Source organism: Dioscorea cayenensis, chromosome 6 (assembly GCF_009730915.1).
Source record: "Dioscorea cayenensis subsp. rotundata cultivar TDr96_F1 chromosome 6, TDr96_F1_v2_PseudoChromosome.rev07_lg8_w22 25.fasta, whole genome shotgun sequence".
Taxonomy (NCBI): Eukaryota; Viridiplantae; Streptophyta; class Magnoliopsida; order Dioscoreales; family Dioscoreaceae; genus Dioscorea; species Dioscorea cayenensis.
Window position 1 is genome coordinate 20599486 of NC_052476.1, and position 16836 is coordinate 20616321.

Sequence of the window (16836 nt, forward strand, 5' to 3'; positions counted from 1 at the left end):
TATTTTTGGTTGGATTGGATGAAAATGATTATGGATTTGAATGTATATTGATGAGGATGACAAAGTAATTGTTATGAAATTATTTTTGTGTTGAAAACCTTGTATTTGTGATGAAATTGCTTGAAAATGGAGATGAGTTTGCCGGAATTACTGTAGACCATCTAGTAGCAATAGAGATTAGGGTTTGGTTTTGATTAATTAAGTTGACGATGACGATGATTAAGGTGTTAATGATAATCTGCTGGATCGAAATGGGTTGAGTTAGTCCAATCTGAGTGCGTTGGGCTTTAACCAAATCGAATCGATTGAGTTGAATCGATTTGGTTGAGTTGAATCTGATTTAGTTGAGTCGCTCGATCAAAATCGAGCTCGAGTACTGGCTTTGGGTTCGTGGGTTCAAATTTGACTGGGCTATGGTTTGTGAACCAAGTGAGTTCGATTAGAGATTTTGACTAATGTTAATTGAGTTCGTTCAAAAGCTCGGTCTCGCTTTGATCGAGTTTGGTTCGATCTGCAATTAGGCTTGGTTCGATGGAATTAAGATTGGTCTAGAATTGGTTTAAACTGTGTTTGGTCTAAACGCGGTCGTTTAAATACTAGCCGAAAGCTCGATTTGGATTATCGAAGTCGGGATTTTAACCCCGATTGGGTGAATGGGCCCAATAGAGTTGATTATTATTTTTGTATTTTTCGAGTTTAAATATGTTATTTATTTTTATTATATTATCTGTTAGGTGTCGCTCGCCTTGAGAGAGAGTTCAGGGTGCAGGACAGGACCCACGAGGGACACCGTGTGAGTCGTAGTGGGCTATTATTTAATTGATTAATTATTATTATTTTGAAATAATTGTTTAATAACTAGTATTTTTGGAAATAATTATTTAAGTATTTCATTTTATCATGTTTAATTTATGTATAAGGTTAAAATATAGTATATTTACTCACGGTTGATGCTCCCCGACAATCGTATCGATACGTCGGTTCAGTATAATTATACGTGATTATGTGATATTGAAAATACATGTAATGTGATTTAATTATTCAATTCATGTATTTATTTTTCGATGGTTATATATGCTTTTTGATCTGGAATGATTTGTGAAAATCACGTGAGGCGCTTTTTAAAAATGTTTCTGACCGCAATATTTGTGGAATTGGTTTTCATTCCGGAATAGGAATGGTATCATGGATCTGGATTTTACCTGGTTTTATCGCATTGTTATACTTTTGACATTGACTTTGTGGAAATGATGTTTATTTTCGTGATGTGAATGCTTGTCCCGGATAAGGACCATGTGATGTGATTTCTACGATCTGTATTATTGCTCACATTTACGTGTTGGTTCGATGGGCGACCTGGCTAAGGCCCGACTACTCGAAGAGCGGGTCCCCACGGGCCACTAGAGGCGTGCGGACCTCGGAGTGTTGATCTCCAGTCAGAGAGCGGTAGCGAGAGCCACGGATCGGATTATACATCGGGATCCCGCAGGTCACCACATGGGGACCCAGCTGGGCCAACGCTCGCGGCTGCGAAGACCTAGGGCGCTCCCAACCTAGTCGCGACAGCGGCTAAGTGGGAGAGTTTTCCAGTCGTGGAATTGAGAATGGATTTTTATATTACTTGTTATTTTTGTTGTGATGAGGGCGAAGCCCACTGTCGCTCTTAGGAGGCGATCTCTCACGACAATTGGATTTTCTAGAAAATCGATTTGATATCGATTTATGATGAGTTTATGTTTCAAAAAGTTATTTAAAGACGTATTTTTGCTAGAATTACGGTATTTTGGAAAAGTTGGAAAAATTATTTGAAAAATTGGTATTTATATACTTTATATATACTTGTATTTGGTATTTGAAATTATTAAGCCAGCTACCCAAAGCCAACCCTGAATGTCTGTGTCAGAATCAGTAGAGCAAGACCCTAGATTGCTCTATTCAAGTTTAGAGCTAGTCGAGTTAAGTCCAAGACTGCAGATGGGTCCCATACTTTTCTTTATATTTGTTGGTATCGTGATCTTGTAGCTAGTTGTACTCCACAAATTGAAGTTATTATATTTGTTAGATGTATGTATTTCGAATCTCCCGAGTTGGTGTAAAGTTATAAATTGTAATTTGTAAGTCTGATTTGGTTTCTCGAGTAGGGTGCTTCTCATTAAAAAGGAATTTTTAGCGATGGGTCACATTTACCTCGGTGAGGAGGGGTGGAGTGCATGATTCCGACTTACGCCATAGAACACGAGCTCCAGCCCAACTTACCTATAATCAAGAAGCAATCGATCCACGAGCGCGAACGCGTGCCCGTTTGCGTATACACCGATGAAAAGTATGGATTTGGGGCGCTATTCGCCGGTAGACATCGTAGTAGAGCACCATAGGCAACATTGAGGCAAAAATATTGTGCTAATATCGTTCATAGTCGGCCGAGAAAAGCGAAAAACGGAGAATCCATACGGGCGTGTGGAAATTATCCGCTGGGTATGGAAATTCCACTGGGCGTGTGACGTTATGCACGCCTCGTGGAGTCGCCCGTTCGACCCTATTTATTAAAGCTCGATTCAGCCCGATTTTTCTATTCTTTTCTCATCTTTTCCCCAACTCTGAGAGAGGCTTCGGGCTAGGGGTTTGAGGGGAGTATATGGCTGGGGTTTTGGAGAGGTTCTCACGGCTCGACATCGGCGCGCTCGTTTGGAAGAAGGTTATTGGGAGAGCTTTCGTCGGACTCGATCCGCGAGGTGTATCCTAGGCGGGACAAAAGTATCCTTTGTGACAAGTGAGGACTCTCCACAAGACCATCCGACCCGACCATCGAGGGGTTTCTTTATGGATTCAATGCTTTACATTCTATTTTCTGTTTATCAGATTGTACTAGCTCCGTGGAGAGCTAAACACCCTAGTAGGGTACTTGGGTATTTGTGAACCCTAGGATGTGATTCGTTTCATTGAATCTCTTTATTATGCTTTCGATAAATTGATGTTTATTGTGAGTTCAACTTGAATGCTTAATGTATGAACATTTCCTAGAGTGACACTAGGGTTGAGAGTTCTCGTTGGTAACCTTGTAAGTGGGTGACACACCACGGCGTTAGACAAAAGCCTAGGTTGGAGAGGGTTGAGAGGGGTGAGTCGAGAGGTGCAGAGGCGTCCCCTTCCCTCCGACGTGATAGATTCTACCTCGTTCCTCGAGTTCTATGCAGCCATAATAGAGTGAATGGTCTAAGGGATGAACTTCCACTGGGGCTTAGTTGTGTGAATCTGGCGGGTGAGCGCTGAGGGTGATCTTAGTATCTAGGGTTTAATCGTGGTTAAGGACCTTCCACCTGAACCAAAGGGTTAGGTATATAATTAGGAAGAGATTTATCACTTGGAATCCCTAGAGCTCATTGCAACTCTATGCGAGTGTGAGGTGTTGAGATTGTTCGATTTCTCCTCCGGGACATGCATAGAGTTAGGCATAGTTGACCTTAGATTTGGTACTATGTAATGAAGGATTTCCACGACTCACTATTGCATTGATTAGGAAGCATAATAGAGGGTTCTTGCACTTGAAACGATTGTCTTAGGCGGAGCATAATCCGATGTACCCCATCTTTATCGATTGCCTTACCTTCTCCTTTATTCGTGCCTTCTTACTTGTTGTTTTTACTCTTGAGAATTGAATCATTGTCACACTTATCACTATTGATCTTTCACATAGCTAAGAATCGAATTAAGTGTTTTTATTCTCTATTCCCTGTGGATTCGATACCCGCTCACCCAGGATTATTACTTCGATAAACCCGTGCACTTGCGGGATATACGCAAGGGGACCTTTTCACTTGCCAAAACGAAGCTTCTTTTCGGTGCTGGTCAGCTAGTAAAACCAGATGTTTAGTGCGATCGAGCAACCTTTAATATACCCCGTGTTGGTCTTCTTCCCAGTGCATCTTGCTTGCACTCGAGCAACCGCTTGTGGAACGTCCTCCATAAGCCACTTGTGTGTCACCTGCACCCATCGACGTAATCTGTGATCTAATTCAAAACCGAGCATGAGGCATTTGGGAAGAGGATTGTCTCCATGAGGTACACCATCAAGAGTTTGACAAAAATTTCTTCTTTTCCCCTTTGCCAAACAAGTTGCTTAAGTGTTCTCTTGATGGAGTTTCTGTGTCTCTCATATGTCTTCAATAAATATTTCTCTTCAAAAGTTGAGTGTGTTTTCTTCTTCTGAAAGACGACTATGTCTCCATCACATCGCATACCAAGAATGAGAGTCACATCTTAAGACCTAAAACTCAGCAGGCATGTTTCGATCATGAATTTATGGTGCAGCTATCGTACCTTTGCAATAAAGAATCAAGAAGGATCCTCTCTTGGAATACATGCTCCAGTTCGGTGAATGCTGTAAATGGTGTCCTTCGTATGATCTCCTAGTGTCAGCCACTCTGATAAGTGCTTGAGTATAAGTATTATTTAGTGTATTTTTCTTACATTAAGCATCATTTTTATTAGATTTTATGTCTCATTCATGTGTATTTGCGTTCGTCTGTGCATTTAGGGTTATGGAGACAAGTTTGGAAGAAAAGAAGCAAAAATAGATCATAGACGCAATTGTTGAGGAAATTCTTGGATCGAACAAGGATCAAGACACAAGTTGTGCTCATAGATATGTGGGTGTGTGCCAACCTCCAAATATTCAAGAGAATACAACAAGTGGAGGGGCACAAAGGCAGTTACACTCATTTGTTCCAACTTGTACAATATTTTCAAAAGTTTCTTCATTGTGTGTGAAAAGTGAAGATGCGACGTAATCTACCGCATGGATGTGTGTCCAACTGTGCAGCCTCGATGAAGAAGATGAATTCGGGAGCAATTTGGCAAAAAGAGTCATGAAGAGCTTACTATATGAAAGTCAATGTAATAAAGGCAGCTGCACGAACTTCTCGTTCACGAGCGTCATCAGATGAATCTCGAAAATCCACACGCCCATGTGAAATTTCCACAAGGGCGTGTGGATGCCCGATTTTTGGACTTTAAATATCGCTTCACGATTTTATTTCAAGGACTTTTGACTTATCTTTGGGGGATCTTTTGGAGAAGCGGTGGCTAGATTTTGGAGAGGTTTTTGGTTGGTGGGGCATTTAGATGAAATTGTTTTTTATTAAATTTGATGAAATTGTTTTAATCAAAGTAGCCAAAATTAAATTCCATTTTGATGGTTATCCACCAAAGTTTAAAGTTTTCTATAACAATATGCTTCCATTAGGGTCAAGTTGCATAAAAGGTGGTAGTCATTATCATAAAAAAAGCAATATATATTATATTAATTTGAAGTGCCATTAATAGCAACAAAATCATATTTAAATCTTATTAAATTGAATCAATTAAAGATAATAGAAGGAATTAGACATTTTCTCATAATACATTAATTAATTAATCAATCAGAGAATTTATAAATTATGGAAATACTAATAAATTTCATTAATAAAACATGGTTGATTGGGAAACAAAAGAGCATAACCCAATTAAAAAAGCTCTACTATAGAAACATTAATAAAACTAATTAAATATATATAATATAGAAAAAGAAGGGTATTAATTAATTAAAATTTTATTTATCCACTCCTCTTGAATATAAAATTTTAGAAGGGTGTCTGTATTAAATTGTCCACTTTCTCACGTGCAAAACGTGTAAAACAGTGACGTCACGCCTTGTAGCGTGTAAACGCGGATCGATGATCTGGATCCTTCTACAAAGCCCTATTTTTTCAAAATGACTTTTTTACCCTTCAAATTTCTAAAGAATCACGAAAACGTAACTGTTGACTAAAACACTTCGCAGCCGCACGATTAAGATCCATCGGTCAATAGCGTTCCTTGCTCCGCACACCATTGACCGGCACACGATCTATTTCTGAAATCCCCAAAAAGCCCTTCCGCCCGACCTTTTCAATATAAATTATAAAATAAAATTAATGTGATTTTTTTTTCCATTATTGTTTTTTATATGAAATTTTAATAAATTTAAATTTTTTTTTATCAAATTAACAATGAAAATATCTGAAATTAACCAAATTTATTTTTTAATGATAAAATTTTTCATTTAAATATATATGAATTTAAATCACATATAATTTTTAACTAGAAATATTTATAATTAAAAATAAATAAACCACGATTTTTTTTAACAAATATATAAAAATATATTTGTTATATATGTATTTATTGTTATTATACAGTTATATAAATTTTTAATAAAATTAAATATTTTATTTATCATATATATTATATTATATATTTTTTATTTGTGGAAATTGCCAAAAACACCATGTAAGTTTGCAATATTGCCAAAAACACCCCGTTAGTTTTGCACTCCCCAAAACCCCTTTCTTTTGAATACAATGATTTTTTAAACCCCTCAAACATCTAACAGTGATTGATAGAGTTAATTTGGAATTTTTTGGACGAAATTGTCCCTTGCGTGGGAAGTTGTGGCAAGTGTGACAGGGTTCGACGACGAGGAGCATGCGGTCTTCCCCGAGGTCGACGACGAAGAAGATGAAAGAGATGAGGTCGGCAGCGGGGAAGGCGATGAAAGACGAAGACGAGCGGCGAGATCGAACCCCTCAGTCCGGCGGCTTCCCTCCTCTGTTCCGTCGCGAGCTTAGGGCGCCATGGATCGAACCTCGAATGATCCCTAACCCTAACCCTATTGCTATCCGTATGTTGTGGTCTCTGCGATCGAGAATGGTTTCATTCAAGTTCACCCTGTCTTATCAGAGCGTCGCTACGAAGACCTCACCACTCCCAGGCCGAGAGGAGCGTCACCGACCCGGGATCGCCAACACCGACAAAGATTTCTCCTTTAAGACCCCCACACGAGCAAGCCACGCTCGAGATCGCTCGCCGGATCTAGAGCTCGAGCACTCAGCGTTTCAGCGAGATCGGCACGATGGGATACTCAATGTCCCTACTCAATGAGGGTTTACGTTTAAAAAATGAGGGTCTCTGTTTAAAAAAATAAAGCTCTCGTTTAAGAAATGAGTTCTTTGTTTATATGCTTGTTTGTTTTGTTTAACTATCGATGTTTTCGTTTAATATATTGCGTTTACGTTTAAAAAAAGTGCTTAAATATCGTTGTTTCTATTTAAATATGCGAGTGCAACCTTCGATGCCTTCGCCTCGACGACGAGTAGCATGCGGTCTTCCCGAGGTCGACGCAGCGAAGAAGATGAAAAGAGATGAGGTCGACGATAGGGAAGAGCGATGAAGACGAAGACGAAGATGGCGAGATCGAACCCTCATCGGTCGCCGCTTCCTCCCTCAGTTCCCGCCACCGACTTAGGCGCCCATGGATCCAGAACCTCGGAATGATCCCTAACCCTAACCCTATTGCTAGCCTATGTCTGCGGTCTCCGCGATCGAGAATGGTTCCGTTCGAGTTCGACTCAGTCTTATCCGACGTCGCTATCAGAGACCTCACCACTCCGACCGCCGAGGAACGTCACCAACCAGATCGCCAACGCCGACAAAGATTTCTCTTTTAAGACCCCACACGAGCAAGCCGTGCTCGAGATCGCTCGCCGGATCTAGAAGCTCGGCCTCAGCGTTCATGCGAGATCGGCGACGATGGGATACTCGATGTCCCTACTGATGAGGTTTTCGTTTAAAAAAATGAGGTCTCTGTTTAAAAAAATAAGCTCTCGTTTAAGAAATGAGTTCTTTGTTTATATGCTTGTTTGTTTTTGTTTAACTATCGATGTTTCTGTTTAATATATTGCGTTTACGTTTAAAAAAGTGCTTAAATATCGTTGTTTCTATTTAAATATGTACGAGTGCAACCTTTCGATGCCTTCGCTCGACGACGAGTAGCATGCGGTCTTCCCCGAGGTCGACGACGAAGAAGATGAAAGAGATGAGGTCGACGATAGGGAAGACGATGAAGACGAAGACGAAGACGGCGAGATCGAACCCTCATCGGCGCCGCTTCCTCCCTCCGTTCCTGTCACCGACTTAGGCACCATGGATCCAAACCCCGGAATGATCCCTAACCCTAACCCTATTGCTATCCATGTTGCGGTCTCTGCAGTCGAGAATGGTTTCATTCAAGTTCACCCCGTCTTATCCGACGTCGCTACCGAAGACCTCACCACTCCGACCGCCGAGGAACGTCACCAACCGGATCGCCAACACCGACAAAGATTTCTCCTTTAAGACCCCACACGAGCAAGCCACCTTCGAGATCGCTCGCCAGATCTAGAGCTCAGCACTCAAGCGTTTGCGCGCGATCAACGACGATGGGATACTCAATGTCCCTACTCAATGAGGTTTCTGTTTAAAAAAATGAGGTCTCTGTTTAAAAAATAAGCTCTCTGTTTAAGAAATGAGTTCTTTGTTTATATGCTTGTTTGTTTTTGTTTAACTATCGATGTTTCTGTTTAATATATTGCGTTTACGTTTAAAAAAGTGCTTAAATATCGTTGTTTCTATTTAAATATGTACGAGTGCAACCTTTCGATGCCTTCGCTCGACGACGAGTAGCATGCGGTCTTCCCCGAGGTCGACGACGAAGAAGATGAAAGAGATGAGGTCGACGATAGGGAAGACGATGAAGACGAAGACGAAGACGGCGAGATCGAACCCTCATCGGCCGCTTCCTCCCTCCGTTCCGTCAGCGACTTAGGGCACCATGGATCCAAACCCCGAATGATCCCTAACCCTAACCCTATTGCTATCCATGTTGCGGTCTCGCGATCGAGAATGGTTCCGTTCGAGTTCAGACCCGTCTTATCCGAGCGTCGCCATCGAAGACCTCACCACTCCGACCCGTCGAGGAACGTCGCCCAGCGCCTGATAAAGATTTCTCCTTTAAGACCCCACACGAGCGGACCACCTTGAGATCGCTCGCCCGGATCTAGAGCTCAGGACTCAGCGTTCGCAGCGAGATCGCTGACGATGAGATACTCAATGTTCCTACTCAATGAGGGTTTTACGTTTAAAAAAATGAGGTCTGCTTTTAAGAAATAAGCTCTCTGTTTAAGAAATGAGTTCTCTGTTTATATGCTTGTTTGTCTTTGTTTAACTATCAATGTTTCTGTTTAATATATTGCGTTTACGTTTAAAAAAGTGCTTAAATATCGTTGTTTCTATTGAAATATGTACGAGTGGCCAAGATTAATTGGTTTTTATATGCAGGATTAATTTATCACGTAAATATTTGTTTTTCTGTTTAAATATTAATGTTTTTGTTTAAAAAATGAGTTTTATGTTTAAAAAAAATGAAGTTTCTGTTTAAGAAATGAGATTTCTGTTTAAGAAATGAACTCTCTGTTTAAGAAATGAGTACATGCAAAAAGGAATGCAAAAAAGAATGAAAAAAATGTATGCAAAAAGGTTAAAGGGCAATGATGGAATTTCATAATGCAGGGGTAAAAAGAAAGTGAAAGGGGTGTCTCAGGTATGCAAAACTCACAGGAGCTGTTTGGGAAGTTTTGAAATTATCGAGGGGTAAACAGTAATTTTCCTTTTTTATTTTTATATAGTATTATCAATATATATATATATATATATATATATTAAAAGTATAATTAAAATATAATAATAACCCGCTCCACCGCCTCTACCCACCTTCCCTCCCCTCACGTGCCGCTGCACCCCATCCCGACCGGAGTTAGGTTTTTCTAATCGAAGGATTGTTTTTATTTCATCTAAAAACAATAATCTAAAAAAACAACCAGAAAAAAATTAAAAGTCTGGAATAGAGCGGACGTGAAATCGGGTCCAATTGGCGCAACAAAATCGGATCGCCCGATCCATCGTTGGCGGTGGGGCGGCGGCGGCGACGAAGCGGTAGGAAGCAGGACCCGGTACCGATGATGGTGGAGTCGGCCTCGATCGGGCGGCGATGATGGCAAAAGATGGAGTGCGTCGAGGGGACGGCAGGCGGCGTCGATGATGATGCGGGTCATATCCGAGTCCGAGATCACCAGAGCACCACCATCCGAACGAGGGTTCCGAGCGGAGACGTAGGGCGAGGCGTGGCGTAGGCGGAGGTGATCTTGTCTCACCGTAGAAGTCTGCCAGAGACGCAGATAGGCAGTGGCGGTGGTGGCGCCTTTTTAGAAAAAGAGGCATCCACTATCCTATCTATGGCTATGCCGGCCATGGTCAAAGCAGCCGTCCGGATCACGGTCGAAGCCGCCAACATTAAGGTTGTCTGTAGATTTGAAGGCGGCATGATGGGTGTTGGAAAGCGGATGAGGTTTTTATTGGGAGGTGAGAGAGAAATAAGTAAAGAGAGCAACTTGTTTATATAAAAGAAAAATAAAATTTTAATTTTAATAAAAGTTCAATCTTATTCCTGGTTGGATTTAAAAAAAAGAAAACTAATTAAATCTGCATTTAATTTTTTATTTAGATCCGGATAATATAAATATAAGACAAAAATATTATGTGTTGCTTAATAAAATATTACAATAATATTAAACATTCAATAATTATAATTATCTTATTATTTAATTTAAAATTACAGATAAATTATTATTTTTAAAATTTAAAATATAAAATATGTTAATTTATATTATGATAAATTTGTGGATAAATAAGTAAAATTTTTTAAAAATATGAAACTTTCATATAATATTTTGAAAATCTCTAATTATTGACAAAATTTTGATTTACTCAATATTTGTTGTGCAAAAACTTTAAAAGTAAATTATAATTGCAAAAGTATTTATGATTCAAAAAAAATTTATTGATAGTTTTAAAAATTGACAAAACTTTGATTTACCTAATCCTAATCAAACACAAACTAAAAATTTTAATAATAAATAAAAACAAAGCATTATGAGACATTGAAGCCTTTTGGAGTAAGTGGTTGGATTATCATAATTCATTCCTAATAGCAATTGCATAAGCTATTTGTGGATATTTTTCCAAAAATACCAGTAATATAATCTAATTGGTTGTCTAATTTCATCTATATATCCTGTAACAATATATAAGCAAATATACACACTCATATATATATATATATATATCGATATCATATAAATATAAGACAAAAATATTTATAATAAAAATCCTATTTTATTTAAATTTAAATATTAGAGATTTATATATAGAGAGAGATATTATGTTCGATGAATAGTTTTTTTTAATATAAAACTAATATATATAAATGCTATAAATGAAAATTTTTCAATGCAATGTTTTTAGGTTTTGATTGTTTGCCGATATTTTGGTTTCAGGCAAACTCAACGAAAAAAAATTATTTGGTAAGTATTTAACTATTCATTATGCCTTTAAAACTGATGCTTTATGATGCATCTTTGTTGAAGATATAATAAGAGAAGTCGTTATGAAAAGACAAACAAGCTCAGGATGTTGTGCTTCAAGATCTAGAGTATACTTTACTTATATATTTTTGTTTAAAAAATATTTATATGCGCCATTATAGTCTCATAATCATATTTATTATGTGAATTTTTTTTTTATATGTTAGAGTATAGTCTTATTTGCTTATACTATTGTATATAAGTTTTAGTGTGTATTTTTTATTCTTTGTTTTTACAAGGGGAAAAAACAAGCTTTCATGTACTTTGTGGGGTGACTTTGTAGATGACACTGATGGTTATCTATAAGCTGAAGAATTAGAGCCTCTTATTTGAAAAATAAGGTTTATGTAATGCAAATTAGTTTTGGTTATTAAATAATAATTTTTCATATTTAATATTTTTGTAATTGATTTTATTCCAACAAATAATATTTAAAGACTAAATTGATGTTGTTGAGCTATGGTATCACTTTTTGAATGATAATTTTTTATTAAATTTATGACTTAATAAACTTTGATTGATGTGCAGAATTGCATCTGACTTTATTTGTGCTTTATGTCATTTTAACTCTGTTAAATTTACGATAATCATTTAATTTTAATGATGGCAATATATTTTATTTATATTATTTGTTATGAATATTAATATCACCATCTACCATTTATATGCATATCAATGATTTCGTAGTAAATAGATTATGAATTTATTATACTAATAATTTATTTTTCTTATTTAGTGGGGTAATTAAAGTTTGTTTGTATTTATTTTTTTTATTCTTGGACTAAGAGAGAAAAAAAATCTTACCTTATCTTATCATTATTATATTAGTTAATTGGCTTTCAAAAATAATTTATGTTAAGAATTATCAATATATATCAATAAATATAAATATATAAATTTGTGGATGAATAAGTAAATTTTTTTAAAAATATGAAAATTTCATATAATATTTTGAAAACCTCTAATTTCATAAATTGACAAAATTTTGATTTACTTAATATTATTAATCAAACACAAGATATTTTTATTGTTGTACAAAAACTTTAAAAGTAAATTATAATTGTAAAAGTATTTATGATTAAAAAAATTATTGATAGTTTTAAAAATTGACAAAACTTTGATTTGCCTAATCATAACCAAACACAAACTAAAATTTTTAATAATAAATAAAAACAAAGCAAGATGAGACATTGAGGCCTTTTGGAGTAAGTGGTTAGATTATCATAATTCATTGCTAATAGCAATTGCATACGCTATTTGTGGACATTTTTCCAAAAATATTAGCAGGTAATATAATCTAATTGGTTGTCTTATTTCATCTAGATATCCTGTAACAATATATTAGAATATATATATATATCAAATAAGTTTATTTTTCTTGAATAAACCTGCTAAACAATGTAATTTTATCTATTATATTATTTTAAAATTAATGTAATAGTTAGATGTAATGAATTAATTAGAATATGAATTCAATTAATTATATACTATTAGAGGGTTGTAGTGTATATATATACTCACGTCGGGGTGTATATTTTCTAACCATCTAATGCCATATATATATTTGCATGTTGAGATTAGAGGAGTTCATGATTCGACCAAGTGAATTTTTTTTCATGTAGTTAATTGACTTTGAAAAACATTAGAAATAAAGAATAATTTATGGTAAGAACTATCAACATATATGAAAAATTGATATGATATTTTCATAATCTTTCAAATCAAACTAAACTTTGAAACCAAATTTATAATTTCAAAAATATTTGTATTTGAAAAAATTATTGATAGTTTCAAATAGTTGATAAAACTTTGAATTACTTAATACTAATCAAACACAAAACTATCCTTTATGTTATACCAAAACTTTATAAGCAAATTGTAATTTCAAAAATATTTGTAATTCAAAAACATTATTGATATTTTGAGATATGGACAAAACTTTGATTAACGTAATACTAATCAAACACAAACTAGAAACTTTAATAAGAAATAAAAACAAAATAAGGTGAGAAATTGGGACTCTGTTGAGTAGGTGATTGGATTATCATAATTCATAGCTAATAGTAATTGCATCAACTATTTATTTGTAGACATTCTCCAAAAATAGTAACAAGGTAATATAATCTAATTTTTTGTCTTATTTGATTTAGATATCTGTGGGCTCCTTTCCATTCTTATCCGGCCTCAATTAGGATTGACCGGTTAAAAATGACAGAATCACAAATCAAATTTTAATTTTTTTTAAGACTTCAAGGGATTATGGGTTCATGACTTCTATTAAGGGCAAGCCCCTAATATTAATTACTCCAGACAATGTCATGAGAACCTCCGATTAAGAAACAAGTGTGAATGAGAAATAACTGAGCAAACATAACATTAATTTTTTTTTTATTGAAAGAGCATATGATTACATAATTATGAACAAGAATACAAAAATATTAAGAGAATAATAATTTTGTTATCATTCCTTTCAAACTTTATGACTTGGTTGACATTCTTGACTCCATTTGCTAAAAGCATATTGGGAAATCCTTTTTAACTCAGTGATCTTTGGCTTTCTTTGATTTTTTTTTAATTGCTGAAGACTTCGGTTTTCTCTGCTTATAGAATCTTCACGTCTTGGACTTGTGAACCTTTTCTAGTCTTTGACTTCTTTACGTCTTGAGACTTCAAAGTTGCATTTTTTGTTGTGTACATGAAACGTTCAGGTCTTGACTCTTCCATGCTTTTAAGCCATGATCGTCATATCTTCAAGTTGTGACCTTCAACATGATTAGGTCATTGACTTCATAATTTTGATTTGATTTTTTTTTTTTGGAATGGAACTCAAGTTGAAGTTGGAATCATAAACTTGATTTCCATTGACTAAATCATCAAAGGTTTTAATTCATTCCCATGAATGTCTAACATTAGATCTCATAAAAAATTTTCATAGATTTTATCAAAAGTTCTCATCACCCTTAAGAGTCAATCCGCCAATGGTTTGGCCTATTAGTACTAGATTCTTTGCATAAGGTTATCATTTAGAAGGGCCCCCAAGATCAAAACCTATGCAAGGCGAGGGCAAGGTATTGTTGAGCTTTTGAGTGAGCTCCAAATCTGTAGCTGTCACTGACTTAAGCTTTAAATTGGGGTGTTTGTCTTCTAATGTCAAAAAAAAAAAATTGCCTACTACTATCATCAACTTTACTGTATAAGGTGTTTGTGTCCCTATTAAGGAAATGGGTTCAAATCTCAATTCAGAGGTGAGACTATCAAAGCACATGTCTTAGTGGTGGCTTATTTAATTTGTAAAAATAAAAACAATGATTTATAAAAATATATTAACAAATGTTATTTTTATGGTGGAGTGTAAGGGATTGTTCCCCTCGTGGCCACAAATATTTGCTCTTATAACGCTATGGCCACAAAACTTTTTTTTGTAACACAAATGCTACTTAACTTTTCTCCGGTTGCACTTGTGGCCATAACAGCCTGTTTTAAGGCTGTTTCCGGCGCCATGTCAGCACCACATCAGCGCCACATCAGCAAACTCGCCGGAAACCGCCTTAAAAAATGACATTATGGCCACACGTGCAACCGGAGAAAAGTTAAATGGTTTTTGTGTTACAAAAAAAAGGTTTGTGGCCACAACGATATAAATTAAAAACATTTGTGGCCATGAGGGTAATTACCCCGGAGTGTAAACAATTTTCTTCTTTTTGGGGGGCATGGAAGAAAAAAAAGGCCATTTTTCTTTTGGGTTATTATAACCATCCCAAAGTCGCGCTCATCGATCATTGCGATCTTTCGCCATTCTCCGCGCCGGCAAGCTTGAAGCAAAGCTCTCCGTTCTCCTCCCTTGATCTTCGACGCGTGCATTCTTTTGTTGATATCCAGGTAATGCTCTGATAGTCTCTTGCTCAATGGCCAAACCCTAGTATTTATGGTTATGGATGTGTTTGGTTCTGCTTGTGTGCTTTTAATTGTTGTTTAATGAGATTGTAAACCCTAGAAATAGTGGTTTTGCATGTGTTTTTAATCATTTCTTGATGAGATTGTAGACCCTAGAAACAGTGGTTGTCAATGTGTTTTTAAATTTGTTCTCAACGAGATCGTAAACTCTAGAATTGGTGGTTTTTATGTGTTTTTTTTGCTGTAATCTTGTTCATGTTTTGAGTTCATATCTTCATTTCATTCCTTTGAAGACGTTGATGTTTGTGTGCATTGGGATAAAAAATGGCAAGCAAGAGCTACTTGAAAACTTGGTTTTTCGGATAAGTCGATGACTCGATGGGATACTCCAAGAGCGTTGTCTTGCAATATGTTAGCCGCTTGTGTAATTATCGTGAGATTGATTTTGAATTTCTTCAAACCATTCTATGTTAATTTTAGTTAGTTTGGGAATGAATTTTGGCTCGATCTTGCAGCCTAAGGAATCGCTTTTCACCCTCCGATCTTCTAAGCAAGTTGTTGAATATGGGTTTTCTTCATCGCTAGAGACACTATCGCTTTCATCAAGAGATATTTGCTAAAGTTCCTCACAAACAATCTGTACGAGTGTAAGTCCCTACTTGGCTCCCTTTTCAATCTCGTTGTAATGATGGTTATGCTTGCAATCGCTTTTAGAAAAAGGTACATTAATCTGCTCCAAGTTATATGTCAAAGGCTCTTAAAAATTGAAAAAAAGTAATTTGGTACTTTGATTACAAACTGTGATAGTTTGATGCTTTCTTTATTTAATTGTTAAGTATATCCTTTGGTTTATATGTTTTCTTCTTGATCCAGGATTACCAAAAACAGGAAAAAGAAGCAGCTTTGTTTGCAAAGAACAGATGGGATGTTGTTGCGTGAATTCCTTGGGAGGCGACGGCGGCAGGGGTGGCAGAGGCAGCAGGGGTGGCGGATTCAACGGCGGTGGTGGTAGGGAAAGCACTAGTAATGACGTCCGCAGCCGCTCCGCCCGCCCTATCGCCACCGATCATCACGGCTCAAAGCACTGAATGTTTGAGATTTCGTGATCTCGACCCTTCTGCAAGACAATCCGCATACCAAGGCACTCGAGATCACTTCAATCCTCTCACGACCACCCCGCCGCCTCCGCCTACCCCCCGCCGCTGCCTCCGCCACCACGCCTCCGAGGTCCCGACCCTCTATCGCCGCCGCCATTGCTAGTGCTTTCCCCGCCACCACCGCCACTGAATCCGCCACCGTCTGCTCGCTGAATCAAGAAACATTCATTTCAATTGAATCAGATTCTGAAGAGCGAAACAACGAGTGAAAAAGATGAATAAAAATCAAGAAACATCGATCTTTCTAGATGAACAATGAAGCAACGATCGGGGACTCGGGCTCACTGGGCGAGATAGAGGCGGCGATGGAGACCGGGGCCTCGGAGGGGGAGGCGAGGCAACTGGCAGGTGTCGGAGGCAGCAGAGGTGGCGGATTCAACGGCGGTGGTGGCTGGGAAAGCACTAGCAATGATGTGGGCGCCGCCTCCGCCGCTAGCGCCACCGATCATTGCGCTTCCAGCAGCCGGAATACT

The 16836-nt window shown here is 37.1% G+C and overlaps 1 protein-coding gene across 1 annotated transcript in view; it reads left to right on the forward strand.

Annotated features, from left to right (window-relative positions):
- LOC120263857 overlaps positions 1 to 15564 on the forward strand; it is a 27930-nt gene extending 12366 nt beyond the window's left edge. Inside the window, exon 5 of the mRNA XM_039271832.1 lies at positions 15523 to 15564. Coding sequence (XP_039127766.1) covers positions 15523 to 15552 — 30 coding nt within the window. The 3' untranslated portion in view covers positions 15553 to 15564. The remainder of the gene's footprint in view (positions 1 to 15522) is intronic.
- Positions 15565 to 16836: the final 1272 nt, after the last annotated feature.